This window comes from Schizosaccharomyces japonicus (assembly GCF_000149845.2).
Source record: "Schizosaccharomyces japonicus yFS275 unplaced genomic scaffold supercont5.1, whole genome shotgun sequence".
Lineage (NCBI taxonomy): Eukaryota > Fungi > Ascomycota > Schizosaccharomycetes > Schizosaccharomycetales > Schizosaccharomycetaceae > Schizosaccharomyces > Schizosaccharomyces japonicus.
Genome location: NW_011627860.1, coordinates 1,699,682 through 1,719,199, shown reverse-complemented (window position 1 = coordinate 1,719,199; position 19,518 = coordinate 1,699,682). Strand labels below are relative to the sequence as shown.

Sequence of the window (19,518 nt, the reverse complement as noted above, 5' to 3'; positions counted from 1 at the left end):
ATAGTACTTTACCGTTATTTAAAGCACCGCGTTATTTGCCATATTGTTCTTTCCACCTGGCAACATAAAGTTGCCCTCTACAACATGGCAATGTTGACTGTATTAGTTGATGGTCCTCATCACATTGGCCGAAACTGCATAAACCTGCATGATGATGCTCTGGTTTCCGATGTGCAGCAGCAGCTGTATGGCAATTGTGAGTTAGATGCTTATTGGACGTGCCAAAGTCATATACTCGAAAAAACAGACGCGTTGAAAAAATGGGCAGCTCCTAATTGCTCTTTTATAACGCTCTCTCTGCGACCTCGTGTCCGCGGTGGAAAAGGTGGTTTCGGCAGTCAATTACGAGCAGCTGGTGGCCGAATGTCACGAAAACGCGGCGAACAAGAAAATCTTGACTCCTGTCGTGATTTGCAAGGCAGACGGTTAGGTCAAGTTCGACAAGCAAAGGAACTTGCGGAATATTTAGCTAAGAAGCCTGCGGAAACACGGGCTGCTCGATTGGCCAAAAAGGAAAAGCTTGCAAAAGTTTTGAATGCTCAAGGACCCATTACTCGTTACGATGAGCACGAGTTTTTTGAAGAGTGTGAGGCTTCCAAAAGTGATGTCCGCAAAGCTTTAGAAGAAACGTTTGACTCTGTATGCTCTACGAACGAACTCATTGGCAGTGGTGAAGGCAGCAGCAGTTCTTCGCCTATTATGCATAGTACGGTGATCCCATTCCCTTTGGCGGCTCTACCTTCTTCTAACACCGTTGTTCAAACACCCAGTTCCAGCAACAGTAAGCTTTCTTCACAAAAAAATCCGGCCTCTGCAGCTCTACTTCCCGGTAGCTCTTCTGCCGCTGCTGTAGTAAGAGAGGTGTTTGGCTGGGATGATGAAGATGAATAAGCTGAACTGTATTGTTTAATGAATGACGAACTAATGAACTGCATCACCAACATTTCTAACAACAAAACCTGCGAATCTATTATTCCACATATAGAGTTTCGCGTGGTAGCTTTATTTTTCGCTAAACAGAACCTTAAAAACTTAAAGTCTGGTTCCCCGCACTTTGGCTGGATGAACTCTAGCCCTACCCTAATGTGACGGCTTTTCCAACGAAACCAAAATGTTCGTTTTACACTTATGGCTGCTCCCAGTTACAGCGAAACTCTGCCTGAAGATGCTCATTCCCAAGGAGAACCGTAAAGCTATTCACCAAGCTCTTTTCCAACAAGGCGTCCTCGTCGCTAAGAAGGGTATGTATTAAGATTTGCAAGGATGTTCGCGTGAGCTGTGGCCGTTCTCTTCTACCCGTTGCATGCAGACGTGGCACTTCTTTTTATCGCAGGTGCACTAACAAGCTTTTCAGACTTCAACCTTCCTAAGCACCCTGAGGTTGGTGTCCCCAACTTGCAGGTGATCAAGGCTTGCCAATCCTTGGACTCTCGTGGTTATGTCAAGACCCGCTACAACTGGAGCTGGTACTACTACACCTTGACCAACGAGGGTGTTGAGTATCTCCGTGAATGGTTGCACCTTCCCGCTGAGGTTGTTCCTGCTACTCACAAGCGTCAAGTCCGCCCAGCTGCTCCCCGCGCTGTCCGCTCTGAGCAACGTGAGCAACGTGCTGATGCTGGTTACCGCCGTGCTGAGAAGAAGGACGGTGAGGCTGCTCCCGCTGGCTTCGCTCCTTCCTTCCGTGGTGGTTTCGGCCGTGCCTAAATGAAAAATAAAATCTGTTCGTAATGGAAGGATTCACACATTTGGAAGCTTTGTATTCCTCAAACACCGCATCTGTTCATAGGCAATGTTAACACGCAAGTGATGCTGTACATTTCTTCTTATTGTAGTTCTTTGTGCCCCGCGTAAACTTTGTTTTGTTCGAGTGTGGAGTTGGTCTCGCTTAGGCATTTGACTTTTGATGTTGATCCGGGGTTTGCAGATCTACCTCGGTCACTACATGCCGATCATTTTGCCCCGTTGCCCTAAACTGGCTAAGTCTAGTCTCCACGTGTAACCTACGCTGGTAGGCGCTTCTCCTTCCTACCACGTAGCTTGCTCACCAAGACAAGTAAGGTCCAAGCGAAAATGGCTGCTCAAACCGACAAGTACAGTATCCTGTTGCCCACGTACAACGAGAGAAAGAATCTCCCTATCATTACTTACTTGATCGCCAAGACATTCGATCAACAAAAGTTGAACTGGGAAATTGTCATCGTTGACGATGCTTCACCTGATGGAACTCAAGACGTTGCTCGTGAACTGCAAAAGATCTACGGAGAAGATCACATTCTGCTGAAGCCTCGTACCGGAAAGCTTGGTCTTGGTACTGCTTACGTTCACGGCCTGAAGTTCTGTACGGGAAACTTTGTCGTTATTATGGATGCTGACTTTTCCCACCATCCCAAGTACTTGCCAGAATTCATCAAGCTTCAGCGCGAACAGAACCTTGACATTGTGCTCGGCACGCGTTATGCCAAGAACGGTGGTGTGTACGGCTGGGATTTGAAGAGAAAATTCATTTCTCGTGGTGCCAACTTGTTCGCTAAGGTCGTCTTGGCCCCCGGTGTGTCTGATGTGACAGGCAGTTTCCGCTTGTATAAGAAGGAGGTGATTGACACTTTAATGTCTGAGGTGAAGAGCAAGGGTTATCAATTCCAAATGGAGATCATGGTCCGTGCTCGTGCTCACGGATACAAGATTGGTGAAGTTCCCATTGCTTTTGTTGACAGATTGTACGGTGAGAGCAAGCTCGGCATGGATGATATTCTCGGTTACGTCAAGGGTGTGCTCTCTTTACTCTTCATTTAAATGTCTGGCTACTATTAGTTGCGTTTCCGCAGACACATTCATTGCAGATATATATTTGTAAAATGGCCAAATTCCCATAGCTTCTTGAGTGAAAATAATAATTATTCATGACTTACTCGCTCTTTTCGTCGGAAACGCCACTGTTGATGGCTCTTCCAATCTGCTCGCCAACTTTGACCTGCTTGTGTTAGTAAAAAGCTGATCGGGTCTGAACACTGGATGGTCCATGACCATCATGTGTAACGTACCAGTGTCTCAATGCCAAGTTTAGAATTCCGTTTCAGCTCCTCGTCAAAAACGACTCGATGCTTCTCAAAAATTGTAATGACGGTACTTCCGCCAAACTTAAAATAGCCAAATTCATCAGTGCGATCAACCCAGTCATTGGCTTTGACGGAATGTACGATGCTGCCAACCATCATAGCGCCGACGCTAACAAACATGACTCTTCCAAACTCCGGAGAGTCGATAGGCGTAATTGTTCGTGCGTTCTCGCCGAACACATTCAATGTCGATCGCACGGCCATGGGATTGACTGTGTAATACTGACCATCTATTTTGCTCGTCTTGCCAACAACCCCTCGAACAGGCGAATGATAACGATGATAGTCTTGTGGAGCAAGCCGGAAAATGGCAATGCTTCCGTCAGCGTAATTTGGCGCATCCTTGCTAAAGTCCGGTCCCAAAAGTCCAGCAACGCTAAACTCACGACCTTTAATCCAAAAAGTAGTGGCTGCCTCTATGCTTTCATAAAATACTGCTCGACTATCAGCCGGTGAAACAAGAACTTTAGGGTCATCTGGACTGGCGCAAGGACGTGAACCGGGTTTGAGAGAGCGATAAAAGAATTCATTGAATCTGTTGATGGTTATCGTTAGCGTACTGTTGTAATAGGACGAGTTTGAACTTACGTTTTAAATCCACCTTCTGGAACATAAACCTCTTCCAGAGGTAAGCGGAAAAACTTGATAAATGCTGGTATATCTTTAAGAGAAGAAGGGGAATCATATTTCTTGCCTTGCTTTAATGTGATATTCCTTAAGGCTTTTTTGACTAGATGGACACATTAGTATATGTAAAGGGCATGTGTGAATCATCAACATACCTCTTGCGCCTTCAATTCTACTATTTCGAATGCCACGATACATGAGCCGAATGCCAACACGAATATACATATTCATGCGTTCTTCTTCTATCTGACCAGTCTTTCTATTTTGAACGAGCGTGTTGGCAGAATTCGCTCCAATGCGATAATTGCCATACACTACTTTGTTAAACACCTAATGTATGTTAGCAGAAAATCATGCATAGTTAAGTCATACTTTTGAGAACCAACGTTTTTGAGCCTGACTCGAGGTAACGTAGTCAGCCATCATAATCCGATCAATACGCTTCCAATCATGGGTAGCACATGTGGTCATGTGAATAATTGCTTTGCTTTGTGACATTTTTGCAAAACTTATCTTTTGACACAGTGGACATTTCTTCAACCGTATTAAATGTAGTCCTGTGGCATGACGTGAATCCATTGCTTCCTCATCATCATCAACTATTGTAGCATCAGGGGAAAGAGAATAATCGCTAGTGACGAAGGAGATTTCAGAGTTTGAGGAATAATCGTCCGAGTTTTCGGCAAGACGTACTTGCTTTGCAAGGTCTTCAAGGCATCTTACCGCATTGTCTTCGCTCAATGAATCTTCGTTGGGTTCCGTAACGGAATCATTAAGGTACTTGTTAAATAAAGCATCAATAGTCTCCGTTGGAATATTCGAACCCAACGAATCCAATAAAATATTGAACTCAAGTCTAGAAATTTGCCCGTCAGACGCATATTGAGCTAGCATGACTCGCCAAAACTTTTGACGAATTGCTGCTACAGGAAAGAACATTCCGCTGAACGAAAGTGTCGCGGTTAAATAACTTTGAGCATTCTTACAACACAATTGCAGCGGAAGCGTTTCCACTACAAGTTCTGTCTGAAGATTCTTATCAATAGCAGATGAGAAATCAGCAATAATTTTCTCCATTGAATTATCATGATTTTTTGATTTTGTATCGGTATGAGAAGTAGTATCGGCGGACACATCATATAAGCCTGTTACAGGATCGGGTTGAATACTCCGGCGTATGAAATTCTGCACATTGTACGACACAGTTCCAACGGAGTCGTTTAACGAAACTTTATCGCGATCCACGACTTTAAACACAATATCATAATTCTTCTCCAACGCACCAACCTCAAACAAAAATCTTGAGTGAAAAACCGGATTGAGTTCGTGCTTAATAACGCGCGTCCGAGACGTGTTGTGTGCGAAAGAAACAATGACGAAGGGATCCATATCAAAACCTGTGTGAAGTGCTAAACGAGTATTAGTCAGTACATACACATATCACTAAAAAGGATGAAGGTAACGAACCATTAGGCAAAGGTGGTAGATTCTTTGCAGAATTGACTTCAATGTACATAAAGCCAAGTAGCTCGCCATCCGCAGAAAACTGAAACCCGTCTAAAGTGTTTGACTTCGACTTTTTTGAAGAAGTAGAGGATCCAGCAGAAGGTATTCCGAGACTTTCAACTTGCTCGCCCTTCAATTCGTTTAAGGGCGGTCTTTCATCTCCTGAAAGTGTTCCAAGATCTGCTTTCGAGGAGTTCAAATCAAGAGAAGACAGATTGTTAGTTGTATACATTAGGTCTGAAGTGCCTAGCAATTGAGGAGAAGATGGGACTGAAAGTCGGTCAACGGATGAGGTGTCGCTAAGTGATGCATCTGCAGAAGACTCCATTAAGGACCATTGTAGTTCAACAGCATAAACAGGATTTCCTTTGCGGCTCGCATCAGCATATAAGTAGTGAAGTTCGTTCTGTCTCATTATTAGCTTCATGCCACTACAGACAGGGATTTAATTTGTGCTTGTGAAACATACCGGAGTTGAGCTTTCGCTCCCATTGAAAAGGTTATGGATGTCTATTTCGCAAGAACCGAGCTCGTTTGATTTCGTTTTCAGTTTGGAATCAGAGACAAGCGACAAATTGACTTTATACTGAGCATCCACCGGTAACTGTAAAGCCGTGTCCCAGTTAAATTGTTTCGTGAGATGAGTGTAAGGGGTGCAGCATTGCATAAGTTTTGTTTTAAAACACAGTCTCTATTCCAAAAGAAGTAGGTTAGACACGGAAATTCGTCAACAAAAGCTACGAGCAACATACAATTTGCATTTGATCATCATATTCGTCTTCGTTGAACGAAAGAAGACATCTTGCCTGTGTAGTAAAAAGTGTTAAAAGCCATCACTCACGACTTTCATGTGAAATTTGCGACAACATACCTGACCGATGGTAACATGAACGAAACACTCGTAATTTGGCGTAACGCCCTCTTTAGAGCGGGATTTTTTTCTACGTGAACGGAAGTGAAAAGGAGCCATTTCGAGATACAATACTTAGGAAGAAAGTTGATAATTGTACCTGTTGGACCTAGTAGACGCAAATGATGGAGTATAAACTCTAAGAAAACAAATCTGTACGAAAGAAAATGACAAAAATAAACTCAATGCAAATGTATGGTCTTAAACAGAGCTTTTGCAGACCGAAAACCCTCTCATAGATGTTGGTAAAGGCTAGGGTCTGACAGTTCGGCACTGCGTATGATTATATGTATGACATCAGATTATTATTAAGGTTGGTGTAGTACGGAAGCCGGTCGGGTCAGGTTGACTAGTAGTAATCGCATATTACTCGAGCGAAACACACGAGGTTACGAGGATGCAAATTTGTGCCGCTTGTCCGAGGAAAATGTCGGCTGCGCATTTTTCCGTCTGCATTGTGTTTAATGAAGCTGTGAGTAGCTGGAAATTTTCGCAAATTCTGGATTGAGAAGATACAACGAGCAGGAGAATACGAAGACATGGGTAGGTTTCATTATGGAAATATGGAGTATGGGCACACGGAAAAATCGAAATGTCGCTACATTTCGTTAAGCAAAAAATGGGCGAAGCCTCCTGTCTTGTTAAATCTATTTCAGAGCCGCTGCTTCTCATTCTTCTTATGTATTTCGTCAAATTATCCACTCGTGGTTGAGATTAGATAACCTTAAATTTAGTGCATCATTGGAAGAAAACACGGTTAGAATGGCAGAAATCAGCATAACCTCGGGTACAAGCGCGATACATGGGGTAATAGTGATCCCTAGGAGATTGTATACGTGATAATTCATATATATCGAAAGATTGATTTTTGTATCAAACGAAATACGCATTTATTACGGAAAGTCGGTGGCTTTTGACGGAATCAGAGTAGTTCACCGCATCGTCCGACGCCGCTTATTCTGCATTCTATTTAAACAGCATCACGCTATGAGAGATTTATGTGCTGGCAGAGACGACAAGAGCGCCCTGACCCGGGGATGCGCAAAAAAAGAAGAATGAAGAACATGAAAATTAAATTTAATTAGAACTGAAAGGAATGACAAGCTTGCAGTGAGGGTTTAAGCGACAGGAGAAACAGCGGTACCTCCAGTAAGTGAGACGGCAATCTAGACAAGTTGCTTGTTCATTAAGCAACACCGCTGGGTCATTGGGTAGTAAGAATCAAAGGTCGGAAAAGCCGACGTCGTCGGCGTGGGTTATTCGCAGCTGACTTGGAAACACTTCAATGAGAAATCTGCTTTTCCCATCCATAGTAGTTGTTTGCAGCTACTATACAACAGGTCTTGAGATGATATCCTTCGTACCACCGACAAAACCTCGACAGTCGGCAAAGTATATAACGGCGAATCATGCACCACCTTAAAACTGTGTCAGAGCTACCGGTTGAGCGGTGCTTTCATAAGTAAAAAAAAAAGAGGAGGGGGTGTAGAGGCATTTAGGCACCCTTTTCGGATGCTTAACGAAGATGAATATGAGTCATTAACGAAACCGAGGCAAAGAAGAACGCTTGTCCAGAATTTGCCTGACAAGCGTTTATGTTACAGAAATTAAGTCCTCTACTTGTGGTAGTGGGTTTGCACAAAAGGCATCTTGACCACCTCAGCGGGACGGAGCTTGTTGCGAACGTTGATGTGGACTCGGGTACCGACCTTGTGGAGTCCAGTGCGAACGTAGCCCATGGCAATGTTCTTGCCCAGGGAAGGGGAAGGACAGCCAGAGGTAACCCGTCCCACGTTCACTCCGTCCACTTCGACGGCAGAACCCTCACGAGCAGGAGCACCCTGAACAAGAAAGCCGACACGACGACGACTAGGTCCTCCCATAAGCTCTTTCAAGATACGACTACTGCCAACAAAATTGCCTTCGGAGCGACGTCTTTTGCCAATAACCCATGAAAGAGAGCCCTCAACTGGAGACGTAGTGTCGTCGATATCGTTGCCATACAAACACATTCCGGCCTCGAGACGAAGAGAGTCACGGGCACCGAGACCGATGGGTTGTACACGGCTATCGGCAAGGAGAGTTTCAGCGATTTTCATGGAATCATCCGCAGGCACCGACATTTCAACTCCATCTTCACCGGTGTATCCGGAACGCGACACAAGACAATTGGCACCTAACACATCGATATATGCCGACTTACCAAACTTCAGCGAAGGGAAGTCAAACGTGACGGCCAGCTTGGCAAGCGCTGCGACAGCCTCCGGACCCTGCAACGCGATCAAAGCACGACCCTCAATGCGGTCAATGGTTACACCACCCTTAGTCCATTTGTTCAAGTTCTTGCTCAAGTTTTCGGTGTCCTTGTCCGCACAAGCTGCGTTCGTGACAATATAGTACGTTTTGTCGTCGTGTTTGCTGATAATTGTATCGTCGACGATGCCGCCCGTCTCGTTGGTGAACACACTCAATGTCGAATGCATGGGCTTTAATTCCTGCAGCGAGGAAGGTGTAATGCTTTCCAAAAACGCAGTAGCATTTTCGCCGCGAACAAACCATTGGACCATGTGGCTTACATCGAAAAGACCGGCGTGTTGGCGAGTCCAACGATGTGAATCGCCAACTGACATGCCCTTGTACTGGAGAGGCATTTCAAAACCGGCGAACGGCACAATTTTCGCTCCACGCGCAACATGGAGCGGATACAGAGGAGTTTTTTTCAGAGAAGCAATGGAACGCACGAAGTGATTGCCGGTAGGAACACGAACACGACGAGGCAATGTGCAAGCACGGAGTTTGACTGAAGAGCAGAGCATGGTGGAGTACGGCGTGAAGATTGAATTACACAGACAGGCAGAGAAAAGTCCACTGAATTGATGAAAGTCGTAGTGGTTACTAACACTGGGGATAAACTCGTATAAAGAAACTGTAATCGCGCAAAAAAGTCTCGAAAATCGTCTAACAAACGGACAAAAAGCAAGACCAATTGTTTCTCGTCACAGCTCACAGAACAGACGGCGGTCAAGAAAGAGATTGAAGCGTTGAAGCGAAAGTTACGTTACCGCGGGAGTTCCTGGGAGGTAGCGCGGTACACAATTCCTGGTGGTGAAGAAGTGGAGGACTGGAACGGGTTGTGCTGTGCTGTGCTGGGAAGCACAGTGCTTATAACAAAGCCCGCCGCTATCAGCCCTCGCCCCTCGGACACATGTTGGACGAGGTTGGTCTACGGATAAGCGTTGTGCATGCACGAGATAAGCGCGCTGTGGGATGGAGTAAATGAGAGGACACATGAAGCATGTGGGGTATCCGGAACAAGCGCGGCATGCCGCGCTTGTTCCGGTTCCTATATAGTTTCTAACTTCGAGTCATTTCAGTTCATAAAACTAAACATACGTTTATCGTGGAAGGATGTAGTGCTGTGTCGTCGATAGCAGTGTGAACAACCGTGTGCAAGGGCCGAGGTCCGACAGGGGGATTCAGACACGGCACCCTGGAGTTGGCGCTCCTGAAAAAGCAAGAGCACTCACACAGACGCACAGTGGCCAACGTGGAAGAAGGATCAAGTTTTCTTTTCTAAAACACCACGGAGTTCAGCATTCCGGCAAGCAGAACAGAAATGTTGTCGTCCATAGTTTGCTGAACCTGTGCCTCAAGATGTTTCTTGGGGTCCTGTTTACCGACATAGTGTGTGCGGAGCTGTTCGGCAGTCAGGGTAACCTCGTTTTGAACACGACGTGTGTACTGTTCCGACAAACTCTTCATTTTTTCCATCGAGGTTTGGTTGCGGAGAGCAAACGTGTCAAAGTTTTCCAGCTCAAGACCATGAGCCCATGGCTGCTTGTGCAGGTTGAGCAGCATTGTCTCCTCAAGCTCCGTCTTGCGATAGTTGATGCGAAGAGAGTAGTAATGCCGGCCGAGTCCGTGAATCAAGGCTTGAATGCTTGGTTTATTGACGTGACCGATGTTGGACGTTGTTTGACGCGGTTCCTGACCCATCATGAGTGTGGAAGGGTTAATCAACCGGAAAGCATCGATCACGACCTTGCCCTTCACGGATTGAATAGGGTCGACAACGACAGCGACAGCACGAGGAGTGAGCTGCTCGAACGACTGTTGCGTGTTGATATCCACACTTGAAAGCCAGCAACCGAAACCAGGATGTGAATGATACCAGCCCACAACCATCTCCGGACGGCCTGTCTGTTTCAGCATGTCCATCATATTTTTTTGGAAAACGGGATCCACAGCCTCGACACTGACACCGGTACCGGACTGCGGCATTGCGAACACGTCCACGACACGGACCGTGTAGTCATCAACAAACTCGCCGAGCATCAGGCCCATAACTTCCATGGGAGTTCCGTGTCGACCGTGACGCAGCATTTTCAACAGAGCCAACGAGGAAATGTACACACATTCCGAATTGTCGACGACCGGCTGGTCGCCGGTCATTCCGCCGCCCATGCGAGCGCCTTGGAGAAGTCTTTGGAGGGATTCCATGTTGGAGCGAGGAGGAGGGAAAGGGAGAGTCGAGGTGTGTGTCCAGCAGGAAAAGTTTGTTGCGCTGGCGTGCGCTGCAGTGCGTTATTTTACGATAGCGCGCGGCAGCGTGTGCAAGGGAGGACAGAAGGGGGAGTGTGGTGTGTGTGGAACAAGCATGCATGGTACTAGGGAAAGCACAATAAACTCGATTCGCAAGACAAACGCTCATTCACTACACTGTGAAGACTACACTGCGCTATGATCCCGTGTGCCCTTCGTGCTGCTTACGGTCATCAAGTCGTCTTTCATCCCGTCAACAATGGCTGTTTTCAGGAATTTTCAAGAAAGTCACCATGTCCGAGCGGTTAAGGAGTTAGACTTGAACTCGTTCAGGCATCTAATGGGCTATGCCCGCGCAGGTTCAAGTCCTGCTGGTGACGGTCTGTGCGAGGTAGGAGAGTGGAACTCCGACGGGCTCATAACCCGTAGGTCCCAGGATCGAAACCTGGCCTCGCAACTTTTTGCTGCGGTGGGGGGGTCGAGGAGATGAGGGAAATGAATGATGGGGTGGGAATAAAAGAAGGAGAATTAAAAGAAAGGAAAAGAAAAGAAGGAGAATTATAGTAAAATAAAGTAAGGAAAAGAAGAATTATAATAAAGTAAGGTAAATAAGTAAGTCTAAAAAAGGAAAATAAAATAAAAATAAAAAAAATAAAGTAAATAAATAAAGGAAAATATAAAAATATAAAAAAGAAAAAAAAAATAAAACAAATATAAAAAAAATAAGAAAATTTAAATTAAATTAAATTAAAATCAAAAAAATCAAAAATCAAAAAGGAAAAAGGAAAAATAAAACAAAACAAAACAAAATAACCAACAACAACATCGTCACCTTCGTCACCATCATCACCTTCGTCACACTCAAGTCAAACCCTACTTACATTACTAGCACCGACTTCCCCCCCCTCCTTCGTTCCCTTAGACTAGCTTTCATTCATCAATGTAATAACAATTGCACGATGCACTTGGCGTTTGCTGTGCCTGAGTGTGTCGTCTTAACCAGGTCCAATCTTCGGCATGTCAAAGTGCTCCGACTGGCTCCCTAGCAGTCGATTGTATTCCTTCATCTTTTCTTCGTACGACTTTACCTCACCCTTCTCTAGCAATCTACGTCGCTGCGTCTCCTCGAGCCTGCGTTCCGACTCCGTTTTCTGCGACTCACTAGGCTCGTCGCCGCCGTTGGCGTATACCATCACGTAGTCCTGGACGGCTTTCTCTTTCTCTTTCTCTTTCTCGCTCCCTTTGTCCTTGACCGCGTCTGTCGTCTTTGTCCGGTCCTTTGTTTTTTTCTTCTTTAATTTCTTTGAAATCCTGGATTTCGTCTTGGATTTCAGCTTCAGCGAGCCGCCGACGAATTCCATTTTTGGCTGCCAACTGGCTTACTAGCGAGTTTCCTTCGCAGTATCGTGCGCACGGGGTAGGTGTCGGACCTGCTGGGGTGGGATGGGTGGGGCACAGCATGTGGGCGAGTGGGATACCCCATGCCCCCACTTGCCCACATACAAAACCCACTTGAGTTCTCCACCACGTCGAGGTCACCAACCTTCTTCACTTAACCTGCTCTGCAACCAAAACCGCGAGCTCTGCCGTCGCTAAGAGCGCACGAACATGAAGGTATGCTGCACGTAACGACGTGGCCCGGAGACTGATCCGAGTGGTGCAGTTTTTGGAATTACCCGATTTAGAGGCGATCAACAGTTCGCTGAACTTTGACGCAGACGACTGTCGCGTCAGAGGAAAATGTGAGATTTATACGACCAAGGTATGTGCCGGAGGACGCGGAGAGGAGGACGGAGGCTCGTTGTCGACCGCGTGGATGGTCCAATGGAGGCGTCTGCACCAATTGTACGCGTGTGGTCGAACGTCCCGTCCCTATACAGGCCAGTAAGGGTCTACTGGCCGTTGTTGGAAGGCTTGTTTGCTCATCTCTTTCTCTCTCTCTTTCTCTCTCTCCCGTGTCTGTCCCTTCTCGCTTTCATTCCATGCGTGGATTTCCGCTGACAGCTGATGTAGAGTACGGTGGCCGACAAAAAGCTGTACAAGACGCTAGAGACGCGGTACCAGGAGGACATGATGGCCCTCTCAACAAGCAAGTCTCCCGAATTCGTCAACAGCTGGACGCAGCCGAGTCCATTCGGAAACCTTGACCAATCGTCGACTCGTCGCACGTTCATGTTCATACTAGCGACTTTAAACGCTTCTCACCCTGACCACGACTTTAGCAGTCTTCAACCCAACGACTTCTACAAGGAACGCTTCCTTTCGCATGTCATCGAGTCGATCAACACGACTCTGAGCAACCTGGGTCGTCGGTTCAGCGCAAATGGCATGTGGGAGGTGATCGACAGACACATTGTGCTCTCAGACTGTGATATTTACTCGTATACGCCCGACAGTGATAGTGACCCGTACGGCGATGGTGCTCTCATTTGGAGCCAGTCGTACTTTTTCTTCAACCGCAACATGAAACGCATCCTTTATATCTCTCTGCACGGCTTCCGAATGCCAATCGACGGTCATGGTCCCGGTGACGAGGAGGCGTTCTCCACGCCCGGTCTCGTCGAGTCTGACTCTGAGGATGGTTACAACGATGAGTGGATCGCCAACATGGATGATTGAACAAGAATGAAGGAAATGAGCCGACTGCATGCCTCTCTTTTTACCTAACAACCATTGTTTCTCCCTCTCTCTCTCTCTCTCTTCCTCCCGTTGTGTGTGTTCCACTTGCCGTCCTTCCTTTGCGTGTCATAGACGACTGTTGCCATGATTACCTGTGCAAAACTATCTTTGCATCTTTATGTCTTTCTCGTTTACCTTCCCCTTGATAACCTGTATCTGTTTACGGTGCCGTTTTTTTTTTAAAGTTCCCCCTCCTCGTGACCCTTTTCCTTGCACTTTGATTCAGTAATTTCCGTCGTCGTTTTCTTTCTATTTGAAGAGAAGCAGGTAATATTCCGCGTGTGTAAGTGCGCTCTGCGCCCGTGTACACGCACAGCTCTCTTCTCTTCAATTAATAACGGTTCTTCAAAGCTTTTTGGAGAGGATAGTACTTCCAGGTACAATCCTTTCTCAAAAACGCTTTGAGATGCCTTTTTGCGTTATTTGTTTTTGTTTTTTTAGACTAATGCAACGTTCCAACGTACACCATTATGTCGTTTGCCTTTCTCTTTCGTTTAGACCGTTATACTCGACAATTCCTCCTCCAAATCTCTCTCTCTCTCTCTTGTATGCTCTTCCTGTCGTCTCCCTTCCTCGCTTGCTATGGCTGCTGCACATGCGCAACTTTAGTCGGGACAAGACTTTCATTCTGTACAGGCGATATTGCTAATATAGAGTAAATAAATAAATACATGAATTAAAAGAACACAAGGAAAACGAAACTGAAAGGTGTGTTACTTGCGCGTGTAGATGCAGGACACGTACACACACAAACCAGGGAAACGGGATAAATTTTTCATCATGATCATGAACATCAACTTTGTCTAATGCTTTGGTTTGTTTTTGGTTCTTTTCGTTTTTAGAAGTTCCATATGAAACCCTCATACGAAACCGCAAGAAGGACACACACCCCCTTTCATAATCACTACCGAAGCGATGTGTCGGGGGATAGTGATGGATCTAATTGGGCGAGCTGAGAAAGCGTCGACGAGTGGTACCCATTGGCAAACACATTCGGCGGCATTTCTTCTTCATAAGCTGGAGCTGAACTTGCTACGGCACTGGGCACCAAAGACATACTTTGAGCGTCCGTTACTGTATCGTCCTTCTTATTCATAGCAGAAATGTCGTAAGGAACATTCAGCGTAGAAGAATTCCACTCCGTTGAGGTAATGGGAATCTCCGTTACCGTATTATCAATGTCAGACTCGTGCTCAATGAGATGAATGCGGTTGCAAACAATCGCTTCACGGACCAAATCCACATCGTACGGCCAAAACATTTTTTGAATCGTCATAAACATAAACTTCGGATATAGACAAGTTGCGGCGGATCCAAATACGACAGCCCAAAAGTTTACTGTTCCCCAAATTCGAGACGCAGACTTGTAAAACTCTGCAGTGTATTTCGACTGCGAATACACTCCCGTCCAAAACCAAAAGGTGAGGACACTTAGCATCCAAATACAAAGTGTAAATATATCCCAATTAGATTGGTTTAACACGACGTAAGTGTTAATTACAAGAATAGTTGGTGCAGCAACATACACACCCAAATCTTCTCGACCAGCTGTATCACGACCATTTCTGGCAGAAGCAGGTGTATCCGCAATGACCAAGTAACCAAAGAAGAAGCAAACAGCTGACTGGTACAAACCGTCAATAACGTATCCGAGGAAAATTTGTCGTCTTGAATTAAGTCCCAATATACCACGCTTGTAAAGTTGAGGGATCCTTAATGACATTTCGGCGCTCACATCCTGATCGTATACACCCATCACAATAACGGGCAGAGATGAGAAAACAATATTAAACAACATGATGTAGGTGTAATCGAACAGATAGTTCGCGTCGAAACCATTGAAAATTTGATACCAAAATAACGTAAACGTCCAGACAATACTCTTGTAGAAGAAGTTGTTAACCATTTCCGCAGTACGATTATAATCCCAACGGCCATGTACCAATACAAGCTTACTAAGATAACGGAATTGGGCAATGGCGTAGTCTGCAGCCATTGCGGCTGCCCTTCCTTCTTCACCAACGATGCCAATACCAATATCAGCTTTTTGGATCATGGCAACGTCGTTGGCACCATCACCAATTGATAAGGTCATGACACCAAGTCCATTTTTAACCATTTCCACAACGGAGGCCTTTTGAGCAGGGCTCACACGGCAACATAAAACAGATTTGCAATTTTTGCACAAAAGTAAGAATTTGTCTCTCAGCGGCTCCTCAAGTACAAGTTTAAGCGTCTGTCCATCAACAACCAGAGCATGCGTGGGCAAAGGAGGATTATGATCCCTTTTGGCCGATTCGAGCTCTTCCTCTGAACCAGATAAACCGAAGTACTTGTACAGGTAGTCTGAAAGAACGGCTTCCAATTCCGGTACAGTTGTGTCGCCTTCCGGAGTAAGCGTTATAATCTCCATACTCGTTTCCAAAAGATTACATGAGTAACCGATGTTGATAGCTGTTTCAACCTTATCACCGGTAAGAACCCAAAGCTTGATTCCAGCTTTACCAAGCAAGGCAATAGAATCTGGTACACCTTCTTGTAACCGATCTTCAATTGCAGTACCTCCCAAAAGCACAAGGTTAGATTCCAACAAACTTGCAACCTCTTCAGTCTGTGCTTCACGATCAACAATAGCTGAGGTCGCAACGTCATACTTTTCCTTCCACGTATAATACTCCTCTTCAGTGAGCTCGCGCTTTGCTAAACACAAAGTACGTAATCCTTCAGAGCCGAACACGTTGAGGTGTTCCGAAGTAACCTTTTTCAATTCAGCCTGTGAATCGGGCACAAGACGATCATAAATGATGCTGTCTGCACCCTTGCAAATAAGAAGGTAACGCTTGTCGGGAGTTCGTATGACCACACTCATACGTTTACGAGCAGATGTAAACTCAAGAGTCTCTAGTAACTTAAACCGTAAAGTTTCACCCATGCAACGAATTGCCATCGTGTTCTTACGACGATCCAAGAACACAAAACCCATGTCTCGAGCAGTTCCTACAAGAGCCTCCTCATCTGGAGATTGAGCCTTGTAGATCAAGCGATCGCCAACACGATCGGCCACAATTGAGTGACAGAGTGCCAAGGAAAGAAAAAACTCTCGGCAAGCCTTTGCCTGCTCCTTTGAAGTGCGGCCTCCAAGGTCATGCGCAAATCTAGACGAGACAAACGTCAAATCATCATCAAACAGATATTTGTTGTCGTGCAAACTACGCAATTGAGAGATCATTTGAACACGATCCCTTTCAATGAAAGCCTGTTTCTGCTGAACCAATTCTTCAGCATCTCGGCCTTCGCGCTTCGCAACGCCGGCCATAGCTTCAGTAAAAGCCTCACCATAGGCGATACCGTTGATAGTGCACTTTTTGAACTCCATGACATTTTGTGTCAGAGTGCCCGTTTTGTCCGAAAATATGTACTCGACCTGACCCAAATCATCCGAAATACTCCATGATTTTGGAGTACAGGGATACTTAAGTTTCTCAAAATACATATCCTTGTCAAGAAAAATAAAGATAGCCTGAAATGTTTTCACAATTTCAATGGAAATATAAAGGGAAATAGGAACAATGTTTTGGAACAAAATGACACCCGTGAAGAACGTGATGATACCATTGTTGACGGGGGTACCACCCAACGAACCGTACTCAAAATAGTAGGATGATCTTCGTGTGCCACGCCAATTGAAACCGTCAACAATTGCACAAATAATACACATTGAGAAGAGAAGAATGAAGTTTAGACACACATTCCAATTCAAGCTTCTTGTAATTTTGCTTCGTTTCAAAGGTGGGGCTCCGGAATTCAACATAATTTTGGTATCACTGCCTGTGAAAATGACAACGCCAATAACCCACTTTGTGTTTCGCAAGACCGAACCACGAAGCAAGACAGTCTCAATGCTAATTGGTTCGGAAAGTACTGTGGGATCACGAGCGCCGGAAGCAAAATGTGGGAGGCATTTACAAGCGCCATTGTACTCGTAGAGATTAGGTTGAGGGGGTTCACTTTCTACCCAGAAGTGTGAGCGCAAACAGTCCTCTGCGGATTTCACATTGGATCCGCATTGCAGAGCCCGACGGGGCTTCAGGTTCGTCTCACCATCCAGGTTTTTTGTCTCTAAATAACAAACACCATCGTTTTCAGAAGTGTTGAGAATTGCAATGTCGGCAGGAATTTCATCGTTCTCGCAAATTTTAACGAAATCGCCAACACGAAGATCCTTCCAATACGCCTTCTTAAAGTCAGCAGGATTGTCAATTTGCGAAAAAGGATCCACAATGTCCATTTGTGCTGTGCGGCGACCCTTGGGATCCGCGAACGGGTTTGCTGCATGACTGTCAATAGAAGCACGAATGTCAACAGATTCGCGGAAATATGACTCATAACTCGGACGCGAGGTCGCATTTAAATCACGCATGGGGACATCCTCCGTGTGCTTCTTGCTCCTCCTTTTCTCCTCACGCTTCATCATCAACTTGCGCACGATGGCAGAAATTCGTTTTTTGAAGCGACGCCAGTAACTGATATATTCGCTGCGTGTGTTCACATTGTTATACGGGCTAAGTTGGAGTGTTGGTGTGTTATTCAAGCTGATGTCCAGCATCGAGCGACGAAAGTCTTCAATACCATCCTTAACGGCTGTGATTCCAATGACGATAATTAAGGGTACAGCTGCCAGTCCGGGGCTCACTTGACTTCCAAACATAGAAAAACACTAAAAAGACACGTTAGCCTCTGTGAAATTAAGGGAAGCTTATTAACAAATACGCCAATCGCACCCTGGCACTGAAACAAGCACATCAATACACACACCGACGAACGCATGGTGTTGAGACGTGCTGAGACACTGTCCAGTCGTGTACAAACGTGTCGGTACTTACCTGTAGCACAACCAAGAACAAGAAGAACAGATTGGCCACATTTTGGAATTGAAGGAAAATGTTTTTGGGAAGAAAGTTGATGGGAGTATACTTAGCCGTCCGAACCTTGTTTCTCGGATACCACATCTTCGGTTGGTCCGTATCATCTTTCTCTGTTTCCGGCAAAGGAAGGTTGAAAAACAGTGTTCGAGGTTTGACACGAGAGAGCAAATCCTTGTGTAGCTCATTTTCAACGTCCTCGTCGTCCCGCCATGCATCTTCGGCCACCAAATGGTACCGGCGAAGAAACACACGGATTTTTGTCTTGTACGTCTGCCATTTCGTCTTTCCTTCAGATTTCCTGAGAGAATCTTCAAACGGATCCATTGCTTAAGACGAATCCAAGCACAGTTTCGACGTCCTGAGCACCGTTTAATTAAGAGTAGGAAAAGTTATGGTGAATGGCGGAAGTTGGGTTGCCGACGTCTTCCTAGCGCAGGTTGATGGTTGACATCTACATAGACCGCAGACCCACGGATTTCTTGCCGTGAAGTGGCCAGCAGCCTTTTTTTTTGGCGAAGCGAAAATGATGTCATGCCTCAGTACGTCATACGTTATTACAAATGTTTGCGATTTGCCGAGGCCGCAAAATGATGGATATGCACGAGTAGCCTGACGCATAGCGAGTTGTTAGTAAGCATTAAGGTTCGGTGATAAGATAAGATGCGAATCTGATTGCTACAGGAACTGGCGCTCCCACGACATTGCCAAAGAAAAAACACCGAGAAAAATTCGTACGGCATCGCGCAAACACAAAATTGCGATCGCAGAATTTTCCTGATATTAATTGGGATGAATGAATGGAAACGGACAAGCTGTGGCAACCAACAGTAGTGCTTTCGCTTATTTGCAAACCGAAATTAATGATATCATTGGTCGGCGTGTCTCGCGCACGTGCTTTCTCGCCAAAGGGTCTAACTGCAACTCTTCCTAAATCCGAATAAGCGAGACCAGAGGCTAATCGCGTAACCGATTCTGTTCATCAGGGGACAGCGTTGCGGAAACGCGGCATACCGTGTTTTCTGACCAAATTCCATCAAAATGTCGGCATTGCGCCTCCGTTCCAGAGCGTAACTCTTAAACCAAAAACACTCAAATTCAAGCTTCTTAATCAGGACGCATATTCTTCTCTCCCTGCAAAAACGGGATTTCCAGCCACACGGGTTTTTGTTTCCAATACTCCGTAAGGGTCTCCCACGCATGCGAAACGCGA

At 45.7% G+C, this 19,518-nt stretch overlaps 9 protein-coding genes and 2 non-coding genes across 11 annotated transcripts; 6 read left to right on the top strand and 5 right to left on the bottom strand.

Moving 5' to 3' along the window:
* Positions 1–57: 57 nt before the first annotated feature.
* On the top strand, positions 58–1,147 carry SJAG_02905 (ubiquitin family). The gene has a single exon (XM_002174054.2). It carries the CDS (start codon positions 85–87, stop codon positions 889–891), a length of 807 nt encoding a protein of 268 aa, XP_002174090.1. The 5' UTR covers positions 58–84; the 3' UTR covers positions 892–1,147.
* On the top strand, positions 1,081–1,807 carry SJAG_02904 (40S ribosomal protein S10). The gene is made up of 2 exons (XM_002174053.2): positions 1,081–1,241; positions 1,355–1,807. Exons 1-2 carry the CDS (start codon positions 1,166–1,168, stop codon positions 1,705–1,707), a joined length of 429 nt encoding a protein of 142 aa, XP_002174089.1. The 5' UTR covers positions 1,081–1,165; the 3' UTR covers positions 1,708–1,807.
* SJAG_02902 (phosphatidylserine decarboxylase Psd3) lies at positions 1,688–6,434 on the bottom strand. Its single transcript, XM_002174051.2, has 9 exons — positions 6,124–6,434; positions 6,005–6,058; positions 5,722–5,943; positions 5,214–5,658; positions 4,119–5,155; positions 3,902–4,076; positions 3,708–3,849; positions 3,045–3,654; positions 1,688–2,974 (listed from the first exon to the last, which is right to left on the bottom strand). Exons 1-9 carry the CDS (start codon positions 6,220–6,222, stop codon positions 2,909–2,911), a joined length of 2,850 nt encoding a protein of 949 aa, XP_002174087.1. The 5' UTR covers positions 6,223–6,434; the 3' UTR covers positions 1,688–2,908.
* SJAG_02903 (dolichol-phosphate mannosyltransferase catalytic subunit Dpm1) lies at positions 1,906–2,929 on the top strand. Its single transcript, XM_002174052.2, has one exon. It carries the CDS (start codon positions 2,074–2,076, stop codon positions 2,794–2,796), a length of 723 nt encoding a protein of 240 aa, XP_002174088.1. The 5' UTR covers positions 1,906–2,073; the 3' UTR covers positions 2,797–2,929.
* Positions 6,372–9,502, bottom strand: SJAG_02901 (glycine decarboxylase T subunit). Its single transcript, XM_002174050.2, has one exon. The coding sequence runs from the start codon at positions 8,976–8,978 to the stop codon at positions 7,779–7,781; it is 1,200 nt and encodes a 399-aa protein (XP_002174086.1). The 5' UTR covers positions 8,979–9,502; the 3' UTR covers positions 6,372–7,778.
* Positions 9,466–11,290, bottom strand: SJAG_02900 (19S proteasome regulatory subunit Rpn11). Its single transcript, XM_002174049.2, has one exon. It carries the CDS (start codon positions 10,660–10,662, stop codon positions 9,736–9,738), a length of 927 nt encoding a protein of 308 aa, XP_002174085.1. The 5' UTR covers positions 10,663–11,290; the 3' UTR covers positions 9,466–9,735.
* SJAG_16030 lies at positions 10,992–11,084 on the top strand. The gene has a single exon. It is a non-coding gene; the product is annotated as a tRNA-Ser (tRNA).
* SJAG_16029 lies at positions 11,090–11,161 on the top strand. The gene has a single exon. It is a non-coding gene; the product is annotated as a tRNA-Met (tRNA).
* A 323-nt stretch (positions 11,291–11,613) lies between the features above and the next one.
* On the bottom strand, positions 11,614–12,138 carry SJAG_02899 (hypothetical protein). The gene has a single exon (XM_002174048.2). It carries the CDS (start codon positions 12,063–12,065, stop codon positions 11,700–11,702), a length of 366 nt encoding a protein of 121 aa, XP_002174084.1. The 5' UTR covers positions 12,066–12,138; the 3' UTR covers positions 11,614–11,699.
* SJAG_02898 (repressor-RNA polymerase III Maf1) lies at positions 12,103–14,083 on the top strand. Its single transcript, XM_002174047.2, has 3 exons — positions 12,103–12,318; positions 12,368–12,466; positions 12,718–14,083. Exons 1-3 carry the CDS (start codon positions 12,313–12,315, stop codon positions 13,321–13,323), a joined length of 711 nt encoding a protein of 236 aa, XP_002174083.2. The 5' UTR covers positions 12,103–12,312; the 3' UTR covers positions 13,324–14,083.
* Positions 14,084–14,287: 204 nt separating this feature from the next.
* Positions 14,288–18,632, bottom strand: SJAG_02897 (P-type ATPase; the record flags this gene model as incomplete). The annotated part of the gene is made up of 3 exons (XM_002174046.1): positions 14,288–15,837; positions 15,889–18,100; positions 18,267–18,632. 3 exons carry the CDS (start codon positions 18,630–18,632, stop codon positions 14,288–14,290), a joined length of 4,128 nt encoding a protein of 1,375 aa, XP_002174082.1.
* Between the last annotated feature and the right edge of the window lie 886 nt (positions 18,633–19,518).

Coding starts and splice junctions, on each gene's coding strand:
- SJAG_02905 (XM_002174054.2), top strand. CDS start 85: ATGGCAATGTTGACTGTATTAGTTGATGGTCCTCATCACATTGGCCGA.
- SJAG_02904 (XM_002174053.2), top strand. CDS start 1,166: ATGCTCATTCCCAAGGAGAACCGTAAAGCTATTCACCAAGCTCTTTTC. Junction 1,242..1,354: donor CGTCCTCGTCGCTAAGAAGG/GTATGTATTAAG, acceptor CAAGCTTTTCAG/ACTTCAACCTTCCTAAGCAC.
- SJAG_02903 (XM_002174052.2), top strand. CDS start 2,074: ATGGCTGCTCAAACCGACAAGTACAGTATCCTGTTGCCCACGTACAAC.
- SJAG_02902 (XM_002174051.2), bottom strand. CDS start 6,222: ATGGCTCCTTTTCACTTCCGTTCACGTAGAAAAAAATCCCGCTCTAAA. Junction 5,944..6,004: donor ATGATGATCAAATGCAAATT/GTATGTTGCTCG, acceptor CTTTTGGAATAG/AGACTGTGTTTTAAAACAAA. Junction 3,655..3,707: donor CCAGAAGGTGGATTTAAAAC/GTAAGTTCAAAC, acceptor AACCATCAACAG/ATTCAATGAATTCTTTTATC.
- SJAG_02901 (XM_002174050.2), bottom strand. CDS start 8,978: ATGCTCTGCTCTTCAGTCAAACTCCGTGCTTGCACATTGCCTCGTCGT.
- SJAG_02900 (XM_002174049.2), bottom strand. CDS start 10,662: ATGGAATCCCTCCAAAGACTTCTCCAAGGCGCTCGCATGGGCGGCGGA.
- SJAG_02899 (XM_002174048.2), bottom strand. CDS start 12,065: ATGGAATTCGTCGGCGGCTCGCTGAAGCTGAAATCCAAGACGAAATCC.
- SJAG_02898 (XM_002174047.2), top strand. Junction 12,467..12,717: donor GTGAGATTTATACGACCAAG/GTATGTGCCGGA, acceptor CAGCTGATGTAG/AGTACGGTGGCCGACAAAAA.